At 56.9% G+C, this 13,733-nt stretch overlaps 1 protein-coding gene across 1 annotated transcript in view; it reads left to right on the forward strand.

Annotated features, from left to right (window-relative positions):
• The window catches only part of COL4A2 (collagen type IV alpha 2 chain), a 173,249-nt gene that overhangs the window by 147,709 nt on the left and 11,807 nt on the right, over positions 1–13,733 (forward strand). Inside the window, exons 30-39 of the mRNA XM_023253164.2 lie at positions 2,563–2,724; positions 3,515–3,685; positions 4,439–4,582; positions 6,387–6,509; positions 6,751–6,932; positions 9,248–9,311; positions 9,669–9,743; positions 11,865–11,972; positions 12,695–12,802; positions 13,512–13,583. Coding sequence (XP_023108932.1) covers positions 2,563–2,724; positions 3,515–3,685; positions 4,439–4,582; positions 6,387–6,509; positions 6,751–6,932; positions 9,248–9,311; positions 9,669–9,743; positions 11,865–11,972; positions 12,695–12,802; positions 13,512–13,583 — 1,209 coding nt within the window. The remainder of the gene's footprint in view (positions 1–2,562; positions 2,725–3,514; positions 3,686–4,438; positions 4,583–6,386; positions 6,510–6,750; positions 6,933–9,247; positions 9,312–9,668; positions 9,744–11,864; positions 11,973–12,694; positions 12,803–13,511; positions 13,584–13,733) is intronic.

The following is a 13,733-nucleotide window of genomic DNA, read 5'->3' on the forward strand; positions in this document are numbered from 1 at the left end:
GCTGCACAGGCCTCTGTAGAACCATCAAGCAGTGGGGACCCGATGCCAGGACATCCGGGGCTGTCCCTGCCAACCTGGCCACCTGCCAGTAGGGATGGAACACACAGCGTAACTCGGCGAGTGTGGACACCGGGGACCACGTGCGTCAGCCTCCCGGGTGGCTGTCTAAAGGCGTGGCAGGCACCGTGTCCCCAAGAGTCGGGGCTGCTGTCCACTGCAGAAACTGCCCACAGGCTCTTGACAGGGGGCACTTGTGATGGATTTTCTAAATGTAACTGTTTCCTGCGGACGTCAAGGCACCTCAGCAGGACAGCAACTGACGGCAGGTTTACTTTCAAGCGTGTGACGGTTTCCCACGGCCGAGGCCACCTCAGTGTCCAGCTTGCCCAGGCAGAAACACTGTCAGTACAAGCTCTGACCTCGGAAGCATCGGAGGCTTGAGAACCTGTTTCCGTGTCGTCCGTCCTGCCCGGGCCGTGGGGCCGTGGCAGGTGGGGTGCACGAGGCCCCGTGGAGCCCGGACGCAGCCTGGCGGAGCGGAACCCCTGCATGAAGTAGGCGTGCGGGTCCACGAGTTAGATGCTCTTTTGCTGAGGGAAGCGGATCCTTGGTAGTTGTTCCTCGTTTGGCCCGTGTTCTGGAAATGGCTGTTGGCTTAAAATCTTGAGTTCCAGGACCACGACAGAAAGCCAGAGGCACAGGCCACCACACCGGATTGTTTTAAGGCGGATGCTGAAGTAGCAGCGGCCGGTTCTCCCTCCTTCCCCTGCATCGTGTCCTGCCCACTCCCCACTCCTGTGAAGGAGGCGCTCCCGAAACCGTGCCCGGATGCCCTCGCCCCTGCAGCCTCGGCTCCCGTGACCTTCCTGGCTGGGCTGTCTCCGTTCACCAGCCCGGAGGGTCCTTGAGGGTGAAGGTACCTGCCCATCCTCATGGAGCACGGCATCACGGCAGGAGCCTGACTCCCCGGTTAGACTTGAGTGCCTGCGGCGCTGCCTGCTGTCCGACACCCTCGGCACCGTGAGCTGGTCCCTCCAGAGGCAGAAGCAGAGTGGGAACAGTGCCCTCGGATCCCGTTGTGAAGCTGGAAAACGGGAGGACGTGCATCCGTGCCTTCCCAGAGACTTACTTTCTGCAGCCTTCTGCCCCGAATCCGCCCCGCTGTTTGCACACCGTCCTCCCCCGTTCTGCCCACATAGCAGATAAAACTGGGACTCAGGCTGGCAAGTCGGATTCTGAGTTGGCCCAAGACCGGCTTGGCCCCTCTTGCCAATGCCCCTCCCCTCCGTCCCCCGACTGGTCCCTCCTCCTCTCGGGTCGGCCTACACACTCGGGAGGGTGGTCATGGGATACGTGAGCAGGTGCACTTAAAGGTCACCCGACAAGCACTGTGAGATGGCGGGCACGGCCCCTCCTCCTATTCACTGGATGGATGTGGCCAACCTCAAAGTCCAAGAAAGGTGAAAATGCCTGAATGGAAGGAAGCTGGGGGACTTAGGATCTAAAAACTAGAAGATATATGCTCACATGACTACTGGGTACGGCAGGATATTCTGAACGTAAAAGCAAGGGAAGAAACCGTGCCCGGGTGTGTGCACACACGTGCACCTACACATGCGTGCACACCGCATTAAATTTTCGCGCAAATGCTAATCTTCATGTCAAAAGCAATGAGAAGAATTTGGGCAGCAAAGTAAACTTTACGATAGCTACGAAGAAAGAGTAGCCAACGTGTATGAGGAATGCTAAAATCCATAATAAAAATATCAAAATCCCCAAAGGAAAGTAGAAGCACAGAACAAAAATCGCATTAGAAGGCGAACACCAGGAGAAGGAAACGTTACTCACACCAACGTGCAGGTAGATGGGTATCTTCCTTGCCAGGCTTCTGTTCCCTTCAGCACCAGCCCCACGCCGGGTGAGCCCCCCAGGACAGGCGGGGGCAGAAGCCAGAAAGCCGTGCCGTAGTGTGTGTGGAAGGCAGTTCTAGACCCACGGAGTCTGTTTCTAGGGTACCTTCCCGAAGAAATGCCCAGCTCTGTGCTCCAAAATCAGCTTCCTCACGGCACCGTTTGTAAGAGCAAAGACGCTCACAGCGTGTGTCCACACAACATGATGCTATTACTCAGGCAGCCGTTTAAAACGTGAAGAATGTTTTGGGGGGGGGGGTGGCGCCTGGGTGGCTCCATTGGTTGAGCGTCCGATTCTTAGTTTCGGCTCAGGTCATGATCAAATGTGGCAAAATGCTCAAAAGGTAATGTCAGCTGGGGAGAAAAAAGCCAAAAATTGAACTCCCAGCGAGGGATGAAGTCTGTGAGCCTCGGTTCCCAGGTGTGTTTGTGTGAACCGAGGCCGGAAGGACATACACTGAGCTGTCAGTGGTGGCCTCTGGGGGACAGCCTGAGCTACTGTAATACCCTTGATACTTCTGTGTATTTTCCGGGCTTCTCACGGTCTAGAAAATAATTGCGTCCTGTTTGTATAGAACAAGCCTGAGAGGTATGGCCTATGTGCAGCGAAGGGTGTGGGGTCAGCCTCACGGGGCTTGTCTGGTGTCCACAGGAAGTCAAGGCATGCCAGGAATGCCAGGCCTGAAGGGCCAGCCGGGCTTCCCAGGACCCTCGGGCCAGCCAGGCCTGCCCGGGCCACCAGGACTGCATGGCTTCCCAGGAGCTCCTGGCCAGGAGGGGCCCTTGGGGCTGCCAGGCGCCCCAGGCCGCGGAGGTAAGGATCCCCTATCCCGTGGAGGGGGAGGGGTCTGGCCTCACTTGCACAAGTGAACTGGCCCCACCCTTCCCTGGGGGAGTTCTCAAACTGGGCCCCAAGGACCCTCCCCCCACCTCCGCCCCAGAGCTGTGAAGGATCTGGAAAATACCCACACTGAGCAGCTGGCCACTCCTTCCCGTGCTTGTCCCCCCCTGTGTGTAGGTCCTGGTCTCTTCTCATGAGGACACCAGTCACATGTGATTAGGGCCCATTTCACTTTAATTAAAGGTGCTACCTTCAGATACACGCACACTCCCCTAACTGGGGGTTAGAATTTCAACATATGAACTGGTGGGGGAGGGGAGGGGAGGGAGACACAGTTCAGCCCATAACACGTTCCAGAAACAGGTCACGCATTGTGCCAAACGAGAGTTCACACAGGCCGAGAGACCTGCCCGTGCTCCGTACCTCGTGTATATTGGGGTTCTGGCTAAGATGTCACTTAGGAAAAACGTGAAATTTCCACTGCAGAATCACCGCTGTGCTCTGAAGGGGAGAAATTATTTGTTTTCTGAAACTGGGGAAGAACAGGAGCTTCCTTGGGGGGAAAGGGGGGCAGGAAGCAAGTGGAGGCCAGAGGCCATCCCCCCCCCAGGTCCTCCCACCAAGAGACAGCCCTGGAGGCTGGGGCCCAGATGGCCCTGGGGGCGGGGGGCGGGGTGCTGTCCCAGGTGAGGGGTCCGAGAGGCATTTAGCTCTTCCGAGTTCATTCATGTTTTTCTACTTTCTTTCCTCCTCTGCCTTTCAGGTCTGCCTGGGGACAGAGGGGACCCAGGTGACATAGGCATCCCCGGCCCTGTGGGCATGAAGGGTCTTTCCGGTGACAGAGGTGACCCTGGTTTGTTGGGTGAGAGGGGTCCCCCAGGAGGCCCCGGATTTAAAGGAATGAGTGGAATTCCCGGTGTCCCCGGACCCAAAGGTGAGGATCGGCAGACGGGCGCTCCCCCAGGCGGGTACCGGGGTGACCGGGACTCAGGATGGCTGCAGGAGAGGCCAGCCCCTCACCAGCCCCCAGGAGGTGTCATACCTGGGAAAGCCGGCCCGTGCTGCCAGGCTGGGTGTGACGGACATGCCCCCAAATGCCCTGTCCTAATTTCCTGAGAGCGAGGGAGCAGACTTGGGGTCCGCGTGGGAGGTTTGTGTGGAGGCCCCCGGAGGCTGGTTGCATATCCCGAGGCCGGTTGGCTAATACAAAACCAAAACCAGGAAAACGCTTGGTCACCAGGGTGGGCTTATTTGTACACAAACCAGTTTTCCTAGAAGGGGAGCCCCTGGCCCTTGACTGTGAGGCCACACAGAGATGTTTGTCCTGCGGTCCTGCGGTCCTTCGCGGTTCCCGTGCTGGCTGCAGTGTTAGCGTCCTCTCCCTGAGGCCCACGGACCTCGGCTACCACCCGAGGCCCACCAAGGACCTCGGCTACCACCTGAGGCCCACCAAGGACCTCGGCTGCCTTGTGTCTTTCCTGTGACCATGTACATCTGCCTGATGCCTTGTCCCTGGGGGGCAGTCAGCCGGCGGGTGACCTGAGGAATGGGGCCCCGGAAATCCCTAGTTTAGGTCAGTCACCCTACTACCCGAGCCACTCCTCAGGAATGTCTCAGACAAGCAAGATGGAAACACCCCGTGTGTTTCTCCAGGCCTAACCCAGCACTTTTCTCGTTTCCTCTGAAGGCAGTAGAGGTTCACCCGGGATGGATGGTTTCCAAGGCATGGTTGGGCTCAAGGGAAGAGCTGGGCTTCCGGGAAACAAAGGAGAGGCTGGATTTTTTGGAATTCCAGGACTGAAGGGTCTGGCTGGTGAGCCAGGTGTGAAAGGTATGTCCACCTCTCTTAACATTGTCCTGACAAGGTTGGGACCCACTTTTGTGGGGCGTAGTGCTGCTTGGGCCGAACCTTCCAGGAGCCCAAAGCTGGGCACAACTAGAAAAGAAGGAGACTGGGGTGCCTGGGTGGCTCAGCCGGTTGAGCATCTGACTTCAGCTCAGGTCATGATCTCGCTGTCCGTGAGTTCGAGCCCTGTGTCAGGCTCTGTCCTGACAGCTCAGGGCCTGGAGCCTGCTTCCGATTCTGTGTCTCCTTCTCTTTCTGCCCCTCCCCTGCTCACACTGTCTCTCTCTGTCTCTCTCTTTCTCAAAACTAAATAAACATTTAAAAACAGAAAAGAAAAGAAGGAAACTAACAAAAATCAGAAGGCTTTATCTCTGCCTCAACCCACCAGCAGTATAATAAAGGAAGAATCCCAACCAAAGGAAACTAGCTTGTTTGGTATTCAGCAAAAGTTTTTATGGAGGTATAATTGAATACAACTTTAGTTTCAGGTGCATGGCATAACGATTATTTGTATATACTGTGAAACGGTCACCACATAAGTCTAGTTAACATCTGTCACCATACATAGTTACAGAATTTTTTTCTTACGGTAAGAACTTTCCAGATCTACGATCTTAGCAACTTTCAGATATGCAGGTCAGTGTTATTGGCCATGGTCACTACATGGCACATCACATCCCCATGGCCTGTATATTTTACATAAAGGAAACTGTTAAGAACAAAACAGGCGGCCGCATCAAGGATCTCATAATGCGTCATAAGAAACGTCCCACCATGATTATCCCACGGTAAGCGTGAGGTCAGGGGAAGCCGGGTGAAAAGCAGAAGACAAATTCTGAAGGAGGCGAGCACCATTTGGCAAATGGGGACCCGGTGTTCCTGGTGGTGGGACTGAGCCCACGAAATTGTGACCACAGACGTGAGGCCAGTTCAAACCCCGGTGCGGGGGCATCTCAAGACCCCAAGCGTGAGGCTCCTTGTTTAGGAAGTGTATTCCAATGAGCCACATTTTCATGACTTTTGCTCAAACGCCCTTGTTCTGAAAGTGTCATCATGGCCTCTAAACCTGTAATTATAACACCACGTGCTGATGAGAACGTGGGTATCACACGCTGTTGGCGGGAACGCGAGATGCGTGGCCAGTGTGGACAGAAGCTTGACAGTGTCGTGGAAAGATCAACACAGGCACCCAGCACTTCCGTCCCGAGGGAGTGAAAACATGCCTTGTATACGGACGTTCAGAGCAACTTTGTTTATGACAATCAAAAGCAGAAACACCCTGGATATGCGTCGTGGGTAAATGTGGTGTCACATGAATGCTGGCCAGCCGTAAAGAACAAGGGCCTCTTACACGCTCAACGTGCGTAAAACTTGAGGACGTTTTGCCGCACGTGGTCTGCTTCCCTTTACGTGAAACATCCGGAACAGGCGAATCTAGAGACGGGATGTGGATTAGTGGTCCCCCGGGGCTGGGGGTGGGGAGCACTTGGGGTGACTGCTGATGGGCACGGGGTTTCTTTCCAGGGTGATGAAAATGCCCTAAAGTTTGATAGCGGTAGGGGGCGCGGGTCCACACTTGGCTCGTGTGGAGAAGGGGCTGTGGGAGAAGACAGGCGTTTTCCATCAGCCTCAGCGTCTCTCGGAGGCCCCTGCCCAACTCAGGCCCAGTGGGGGCTGCCAGGGAACGTGCCACCCCGAGGCTCAGAGCCTCTCAGGACGCGCTTGTCGGGATCGCAGCGGGCGAGTGGCCCAGAGGCCCACGGCGAGACCGCATCCTGTTCCCTCACAGGCAGCCGCGGGGACCCGGGACCCCCAGGACCACCTCCCATCATCCAGCCAGGAATGAAAGACATCAAAGGGGAGAAAGGAGACGAGGGGCCTATGGGGTTGAAAGGCTACCTGGGCCTAAAAGGTGAGCATCGCCGCCCCTCCCCGCCCACCCCTCTCCGCTTCAGGAGCAGCAGGGTCTACGCCAGATGCCGCTCTGCCTAACACAGGCTTTGCCGTGTCCCAGCCCCCCGCCCCTGACACCTCAGCAGGTGGGCCCGAGGCTTCCCTGCCGCCTGAGTGGCCTCCCTTTCCCGCTTTAGGATCCGCAGCAATGGGAAAAGTTGGGGCGGGTGCTGCCTCCTCACACTCGGGTCTCCCCACAGGTGTCCCGGGGATGCCAGGGATCCCCGGGCTGTCTGGAATCCCCGGCTTGCCAGGGAAGCCGGGCCACATCAAAGGAGTCAAAGGAGACATCGGAGTCCCGGGCGTGCCCGGATTGCCAGGATTCCCCGGCGTGCCCGGCCCCCCCGGAATCATCGGGTTTCCCGGGTTCACAGGAAGTCGGGTGAGTGGCACCTCTTACTTCCCAGCCCCACCTCTGCTCCCGACCAGAGATTTGCTGGGGTGCGAGTGGTCGAGGGACAGCTCCGGAGTTGGGTCCCCGGCTCGGTGTAAGGGGACGCTGCTCACACCAGCCCCAGTGGTGGTTTCAGTGCCTCCCACGCTGCTGGTGGCCTTGGTTGGCAGAGGCGTGGCCTCCGTGCTCTCTCACGGCCCCCTTGGGAAAACTACACGTGAATGTACAGCCATCAAACTCTACACGTGATCGTGTGTGACATCAGGACGGAGGACCCATTAATGGGTCACGGAGTGGACATCACCCCGGCCTGCCGTTCACTGGCTCCTTCACCCCACGCACGCACTCTGAGTGCTTGCTGGGTGCGGGTGCCGAGTCGGGGTGACACAGACGCACAGTGACCCCGGGCGGGGCTCCCATCTCTCCACACCTGCCTCCTCGTCTGTGAGGCTCACGACACAGCTATCCTGCGATGTCACTGGCCGGGCGGGGCGTGGTCCGTGTAACGTGGCACAGAGGGGCCCTCGGTCAGTTCTACTTCACGAAATTACCCCTTCAACCTGTTACGGCTAAAGGTACTTTACGCTCACAGTCCTCAGCATGTGACGCACTCGTTTCTGGCGCTCACAGTGGGGTTCGCCCATTTTGGGCAGATCGGAAGGCCCGGCCACCCTGTGGTAAACCTCTAGTAACAGCCCAGGTTGGCCTGTGTCTCGCCCACCTTCACGTACGCGACGCCATCTGAGTTCTTCGGGTGTCTTCCTTCCATCACCCGGAACCTGATGGGACCTGTGCAGCAGGTGTGTGGCATTACTCGGGTCACTTAGAAAGGATGCGTGTGTCTATCGAGGGGCCCAGAGGATGGTGTTCCCAGCAGCTTCTTTCCTAACAGCCAAAAACTGGGAGAGCCCAAATGCCGGCCAACAGGTGAGCGGACACGGCGCGTTCCGACCGTGGACGAGCACTCAGTGGTAAATGGGGAAGTGCTGATAAATGCACCGACCCAAGTGACTGTCACAGACTTCACGTCGAACCGAGCAAGCCAGAAACAGTACAAAGGATGCGATCCCACGGGTGTAGAAGTCCAGAACCGACCAGACGATGTGACAGAGGTCGGTCAGGGATTAGGGACTAGGAAATGGCGCAAGAGAACCTTCTGGAATGCTGAAAATATTCTGTGTGTCTATCTGGGTGGGACATGAATACAAGGTCACGGAGCGGTTGAGATGAGTTCACCACACTGGTGTGTGTTACTCCTCAGGACAGGAAGCTGTAAGAAAGGAAAAGAGGGAGGGGGCCCTGGGAACCTCCATCGGTTCAGCAGCTGACTCTTGGTTTTTGGCTCAGGTCACAATCTTATGGTTGTGGGACGGATCTTATGGGATCGAGCCCCACGTTGGGCTCTGTGCAGACAGCATGGAGCCTTCTTGGGATTATCTCCCTCTCTCTGTGCCCCTCCATTTCCCCCCTCAAAAATGAGTGAATAAACTTTAAAAAAAAGGAAAAGAGATCATCATGTGGACAATGATGCAGCCTCTGGCACAGCATCCCCACCCCCCACCCAAAGGGGAGCTACTCTCGTGGTCCAGAGACTCAAGTTAGCCATGCTGGGAGAGGTAACCGTACACAAGTCCCCACTAACACTGCCGTGTAGACCAGAGGATCAGGGTGGACCAGGAGGCCACCCTCCGTCTGAGGAAGAAGCCCCTTCAGAGAGGAAACCAATGGTTTGCATGGTCACAGAGCCACCCAGACACCACCCCAGGCTCATTATCAGGAATCAGCATCGCTGGAGGGAAGTCTCACGTCTGCAGATGGAGTGCACAGCCGTGCAACATCCAGAGCAAGCTCGGGAATCCAGCAGCCCAAGTTCATATCCCAGTTCTGCCGCTTACTAGCTGAGTGACCTTGAGAAATTACTTAGCCTCTCTGTGCCTCAACGTCTGTCACATGCAAATTCATCATACCTGCCTCTGAGACAGGACCCAACACGGGTGCCCGTGCACAGCTGAGCAGAGTGTGGGACGCGATCAGCCACGAGTGCCACCACCACCGTCATGACAGTGACCCACATCATCTACATACTTGGTTTCAGTAAAGCTTTACCGCTCAGTAAGAACAGGGGAGGAAACCACCTGCTATCATGCAGAAAAACGTGAGGGGGGTGCTACAAAATGATGACGTAACAAACAGCAAGATGTGGTTTTAGCAAACCAAGTAGCTGGACGCCCTAGGCCTCCTAAATTATAGACTTATTTCATGAACAGCCTCCTGAGATGTTTCCGTGTCTGACTTTGCTCTAGGGCGACAAGGGAGCTCCGGGGAGAGCGGGTCTTTACGGCGAGGTTGGCCCCACAGGTGATTTCGGTGAGTGTTGCCTGGATCATGACCGTAGAGCGTCCACCATCCAGAGCATTCCAGGCTCTGGGTGTGGTGATGAGCCCCGGAGATGCTGGCAGGAATTTTGAAGCAAATTCTTTATCTTAAGAACGTAACACAGGGGCGCCTGGGTGGCTCAGTTGGTTGAGCATCCGACTCTTGGTCTCAGCTCAGGTCTTGACCTTAGGGTCGTGGGTTCAGGCCCTACATTGAGCTCTATGCTGGGCCTGAAGCTTACTGAATGAATGAATGAATGAATGAATGAATAGTAACACAACAGAAGTTGCAAAGCTAACCCCCTGCCATTCAGAAGAATGGTTGTCATCCATCCTTTCTGCACATCAGGTGACATTGGAGACACCATAGACCTGCCAGGAAGCCCAGGCCTGAAGGGGGAACGAGGCATCGCTGGAGCACCAGGTACCTGAGTCGTTCCCGTCTCCCCTCTCGGGACAGCCCTGAGCACTGGGTGTGCCTCACTCCCGAGCTGGCCCGGCCCAGTGTGTCTCCACTTGTAGCACCGTGGGTCCCATTCCAGGGAACAGTTTGAGGTCTCCAAGCCCAATGCGCAAAGAAGAATTTTTAATTCAGTTAAACCTGAAGACAATGTTAAGAAAGCTCTCTCCGTCCCTGAGAGAGACACGGTAGGACACGAAGCAAATGACACAATGGCCAGGGTGTGTGACAGGCAGTGAGGGGTTTGCAGGAGGGCAGCGGGGGTCAGGCGCATGCCCTGAGCAGGGCGACAAGGCCCCCGATGTCACGGGGCGGGGGGAGGGGTGCCTCGCGTGGTACAGTAGCTCACTCCTCCTCTCTGAGTGTCCCTGAGGCCAAAGTCAACATTCCCACTAGTGGGCGCCAGGGACAGATGCATCCCTTCCGGGGATTTTCTCTCGGGGGACCCCTCACTGCTTTATCTGCCTGGAGCCCCAAGTTCTCCTAGGGACAGCGCTGGTCAGGGGAAAGCGTCTGTCCGTGTGACTGGGGCATTCAGGCCACGTGGAGCCAGAGACGGTCCATGCCTCCCAGCTGCTCTGGGCTCACTGTACATCTGTCATTGGTTTCGCGGTGGCTTTCCACCCAGCCACACAGGCACCCTGGGCTGCCTATATCTCCCCTTCTACAGAATTTTGGACAATTTGGTTTATAAAAGCAGAAACGTGAGACCATCTTTGCTCCGTGGTCACTAACAATAACCTCGTTTATTCACCTGAAAATATGTCAGGGAAAAGAGGCCGTCCCCACCAAAAACTCTGGCTGTCACCCCTCAACCGTGTAGGTGACTTAGCTGTGGGCCCAGGAAGTAGGGCTGTGTCTCAGGACGTCGGTCCCAGGCACAGAGGGGCCATGACACGTGTATCAGGCAACCGTGGGGTCCATCTCCCTCGGACCAATGAGGGCCGCCTGAGAGGTCAGCAGCAGAGGGGGCGGCCGGAGGGGCCCTGGTCAGACTGGCTCATACGCAGTAGGGGCCTCGGGGGACTGGGGGGGGGGGCAGTGGGGGGGGGGGAACGGGGCTTAGGCTGGCGTCCCCGGGATGAAGGTACACGGGACTGTCTGCAGGGAGAGCACGCGGCTGGTTGGGGTTTGGAGAGGATTCTTAAAACACTAGAATAACTGATAGAAAGAAGCAGAACTTCTCAGGTGGCTCTGCTTCAAGACCACACAAACGTTAACAGTACTTTTTATGAGCAACTCAGAATTGAGGAGACCCTGGACGAAAGTGATTATGTGGGATGTAAGTTGATCGGAAGTTTTCAAAATCCTCCAGCGTGCCAGAAAACACCGCAAACGTTTGACCCGGAACACTGCCACTGGCGAAGGCAGGGTTTCTAAGTCTGCCTGATGGCCATGGCGGAGTCTCCTGACGTGCTAGTTGAAGATGCAGATTACAGACTGCCCCTGGCCTGCTAAGCCATCCCTGAGACAGAGGCTCACACATGTATGACCGATTCCCCAGCTGTCCCCGACACACCACACGTGAAGAACCACTCCGATAGGGGCCCTAGGTGGTGATCTTGGTGAGGAGCTCAAAACACAGTGGCCTAGAACATCCACAAGAAGTATCTCATGGTCCCCAGGGGCCAGGAATTCAGGAGCGCCGTGGTTCTGACCCCGGGCTGGTCTGGGACAAGAGGGCCCATCTCCAAGATGGCACCCGAGAGCAGCTGTTGGCGGGAGGCCTCAGCCCCTCACCACGTGGGCCTCTCCCCGAGCAGCTTGGGTGTCCTCTCCAGAGCCAGCCACCCAAAGAGGTGACAAAGTGAAAACAGGGATGCATGACACATTCTATGGCCGATGAAGTGACACAGTGACCTGGGGTGACCCACGTCGGCCCCATCCGTGCCCAAGGGCGTGAATACTAGGACGTGGGGCCACTGAATTAGGCAAAACAGGAGTCAGGGAAGGAACATGTTGAGATAAGGAGCCATTCACAGCAGAAGCAGCCGCGTGAAATGACAGCATCCCTTACCTGGCGTCCCCTTTAAGCCCCAGGGAGGCAGTGTCTGCTCGGCTCCAATCAGAACTCTGTGCTTACAGGTCTAAAGGGATTCTTTGGGGAAAAAGGAACGGAGGGTGAAGTCGGCTTCCCCGGGATAACAGGCGTGCCAGGCGTCCAAGGCCCTCCAGGACCTAAAGGGCAAGCAGGTACAATCTCTTGCTGTCACGCAGCCTCCCCACGTGTGCCCTCCCCCCACAGCTGGGCCTCCAAACCTCAGGACCCCAGGACAGAGGTGGCCAGTGTGCCTGTGTCCTAGTCTGCCATGATCACACCGCGCCCCAGGAAGCTGGCCCTTGCATGTTACCCGTGACCCAGCTCTGCCTTAGGACCAAGCTCGTGGAGAGGACCAGGCGGCCTGCCGCGGGGACATGCACAGGAACTGACGCACGAGTTCCTATGGCCGGTGTCTCCCTGGGAACGCAGGCTGAGTTCTGGTCACAGCACCCCTTCTGTGCATCCGAATATGCAGAAACATGTTTGCGGATCCCGAGTTAGCTTGGAAAGCAGACAGGGGGGCTACTTCCCCACTTTTTCCTCGTTGCTGCTTTTGTTTTGTTGTTGCCTTGCTTTGCGTGGGACCTGGGGATCCTGAGGCTGATCCTTCAGGGTTTCCTGGGTTCCCTCCGGACTCCCACGCAGATGGCAAGACAATACTGGGAGAACACAGGCCGCTCTCTCTTTGGCAAAGCTGAGCTACCCGCCCTCAGCCCGTACGTGGGGCACGTTTCCAGCTGGAAGGAAGGCTCTTCCCTTCCCACAGAGGCCCTCCTCCTCCAGGCAGAACCGAGCTACAGACCAGGGAGGCCCTGGGGTTCCTGGGTGCTGCTGGGGGTTCCAGTCCCACTTAAGGGTGTGTTTATACCCCCAGGCTTCCCAGGACTGACAGGGCTGCAGGGGCCGCAGGGAGAGCCGGGGCGGGCAGGAGCGCCCGGTGACAAAGGAGACTATGGCTGGCCCGGGATCCCAGGCTCACCAGGTGAGAGCGTCTCTCCCTCTGCAGACACGAGCACCAACTCAGAGCCAGGCCTGCAGGTTGGGGAGGGGCACTGGGAGCCAGGTTGGTCTCTCTCTGGTCGGCTCACAGCAATGCAGAGGTGGGACAGAGGGACAGAAGCCAGTGTCCCTGCTGTCCTGTCCAGGGCTCCGGCTGTGGCTGAGCCAGGTCTGGCCGAGCTCTTGGCGGGAGCTGGGGGGTTACCCAGGCCCTCAGGAGCTGTCTTTCCCAGCGTTAAGGGGCCACCCCCACCCACACTCACTCCCCATATCCCAGGAAGAATCGCGCTCACTGGCCGTCAGCCTTACATGTCCTACTTAGAAAAGTTTATGCTCGGGAATCCGGAGGGAATGGAATAATGCTAGAGCCTTGGTTCCGAGCATAGCTTGTACAAACCACATATGTACAGTGACTCAAGCATCAGGAGAAACCCCGCACTTCCGTCCAGCTCCCTTATGGCCATAACGAGCCTGTAAAAAGATTCCGTGAAAACAATCTAAGTTAAATGGTTCTCCTGGGTGACACGAAAGTGATGTGCAAGTCACAGTGTGCAGAACTGCTTGCTGTTTGCCGGGCTTTTGAGTGAACCAGATGGATGACTGTATAACAGCAAACAAAACCAGGTGTGAATTGCTTCAAGAGTTTCTTTGCTCTCCGGTGCATGAAATAACCATGAGTGAAACCCACACAGGTTTTCCGGGCATCCGAGGCATCAGCGGACTCCACGGCTTGCCGGGCACCAAAGGCTTTCCAGGATCCCCAGGTATTTAATCCTGCCCCAGCCACGTGACCACACTCAGTGGTGGGGGGCAGGGGCTAGTGGGGGACATCCTGGACCTGGGGGCTCAGGGAGCAGGATGGCTCCGTGCGGGCTGTGCGGCCCTCCCAGAGGCCACCTGGGCTCCCCCGTGGT

This window comes from Felis catus, chromosome A1 (assembly GCF_018350175.1).
Source record: "Felis catus isolate Fca126 chromosome A1, F.catus_Fca126_mat1.0, whole genome shotgun sequence".
In the NCBI taxonomy this organism is placed as follows: domain Eukaryota; kingdom Metazoa; phylum Chordata; class Mammalia; order Carnivora; family Felidae; genus Felis; species Felis catus.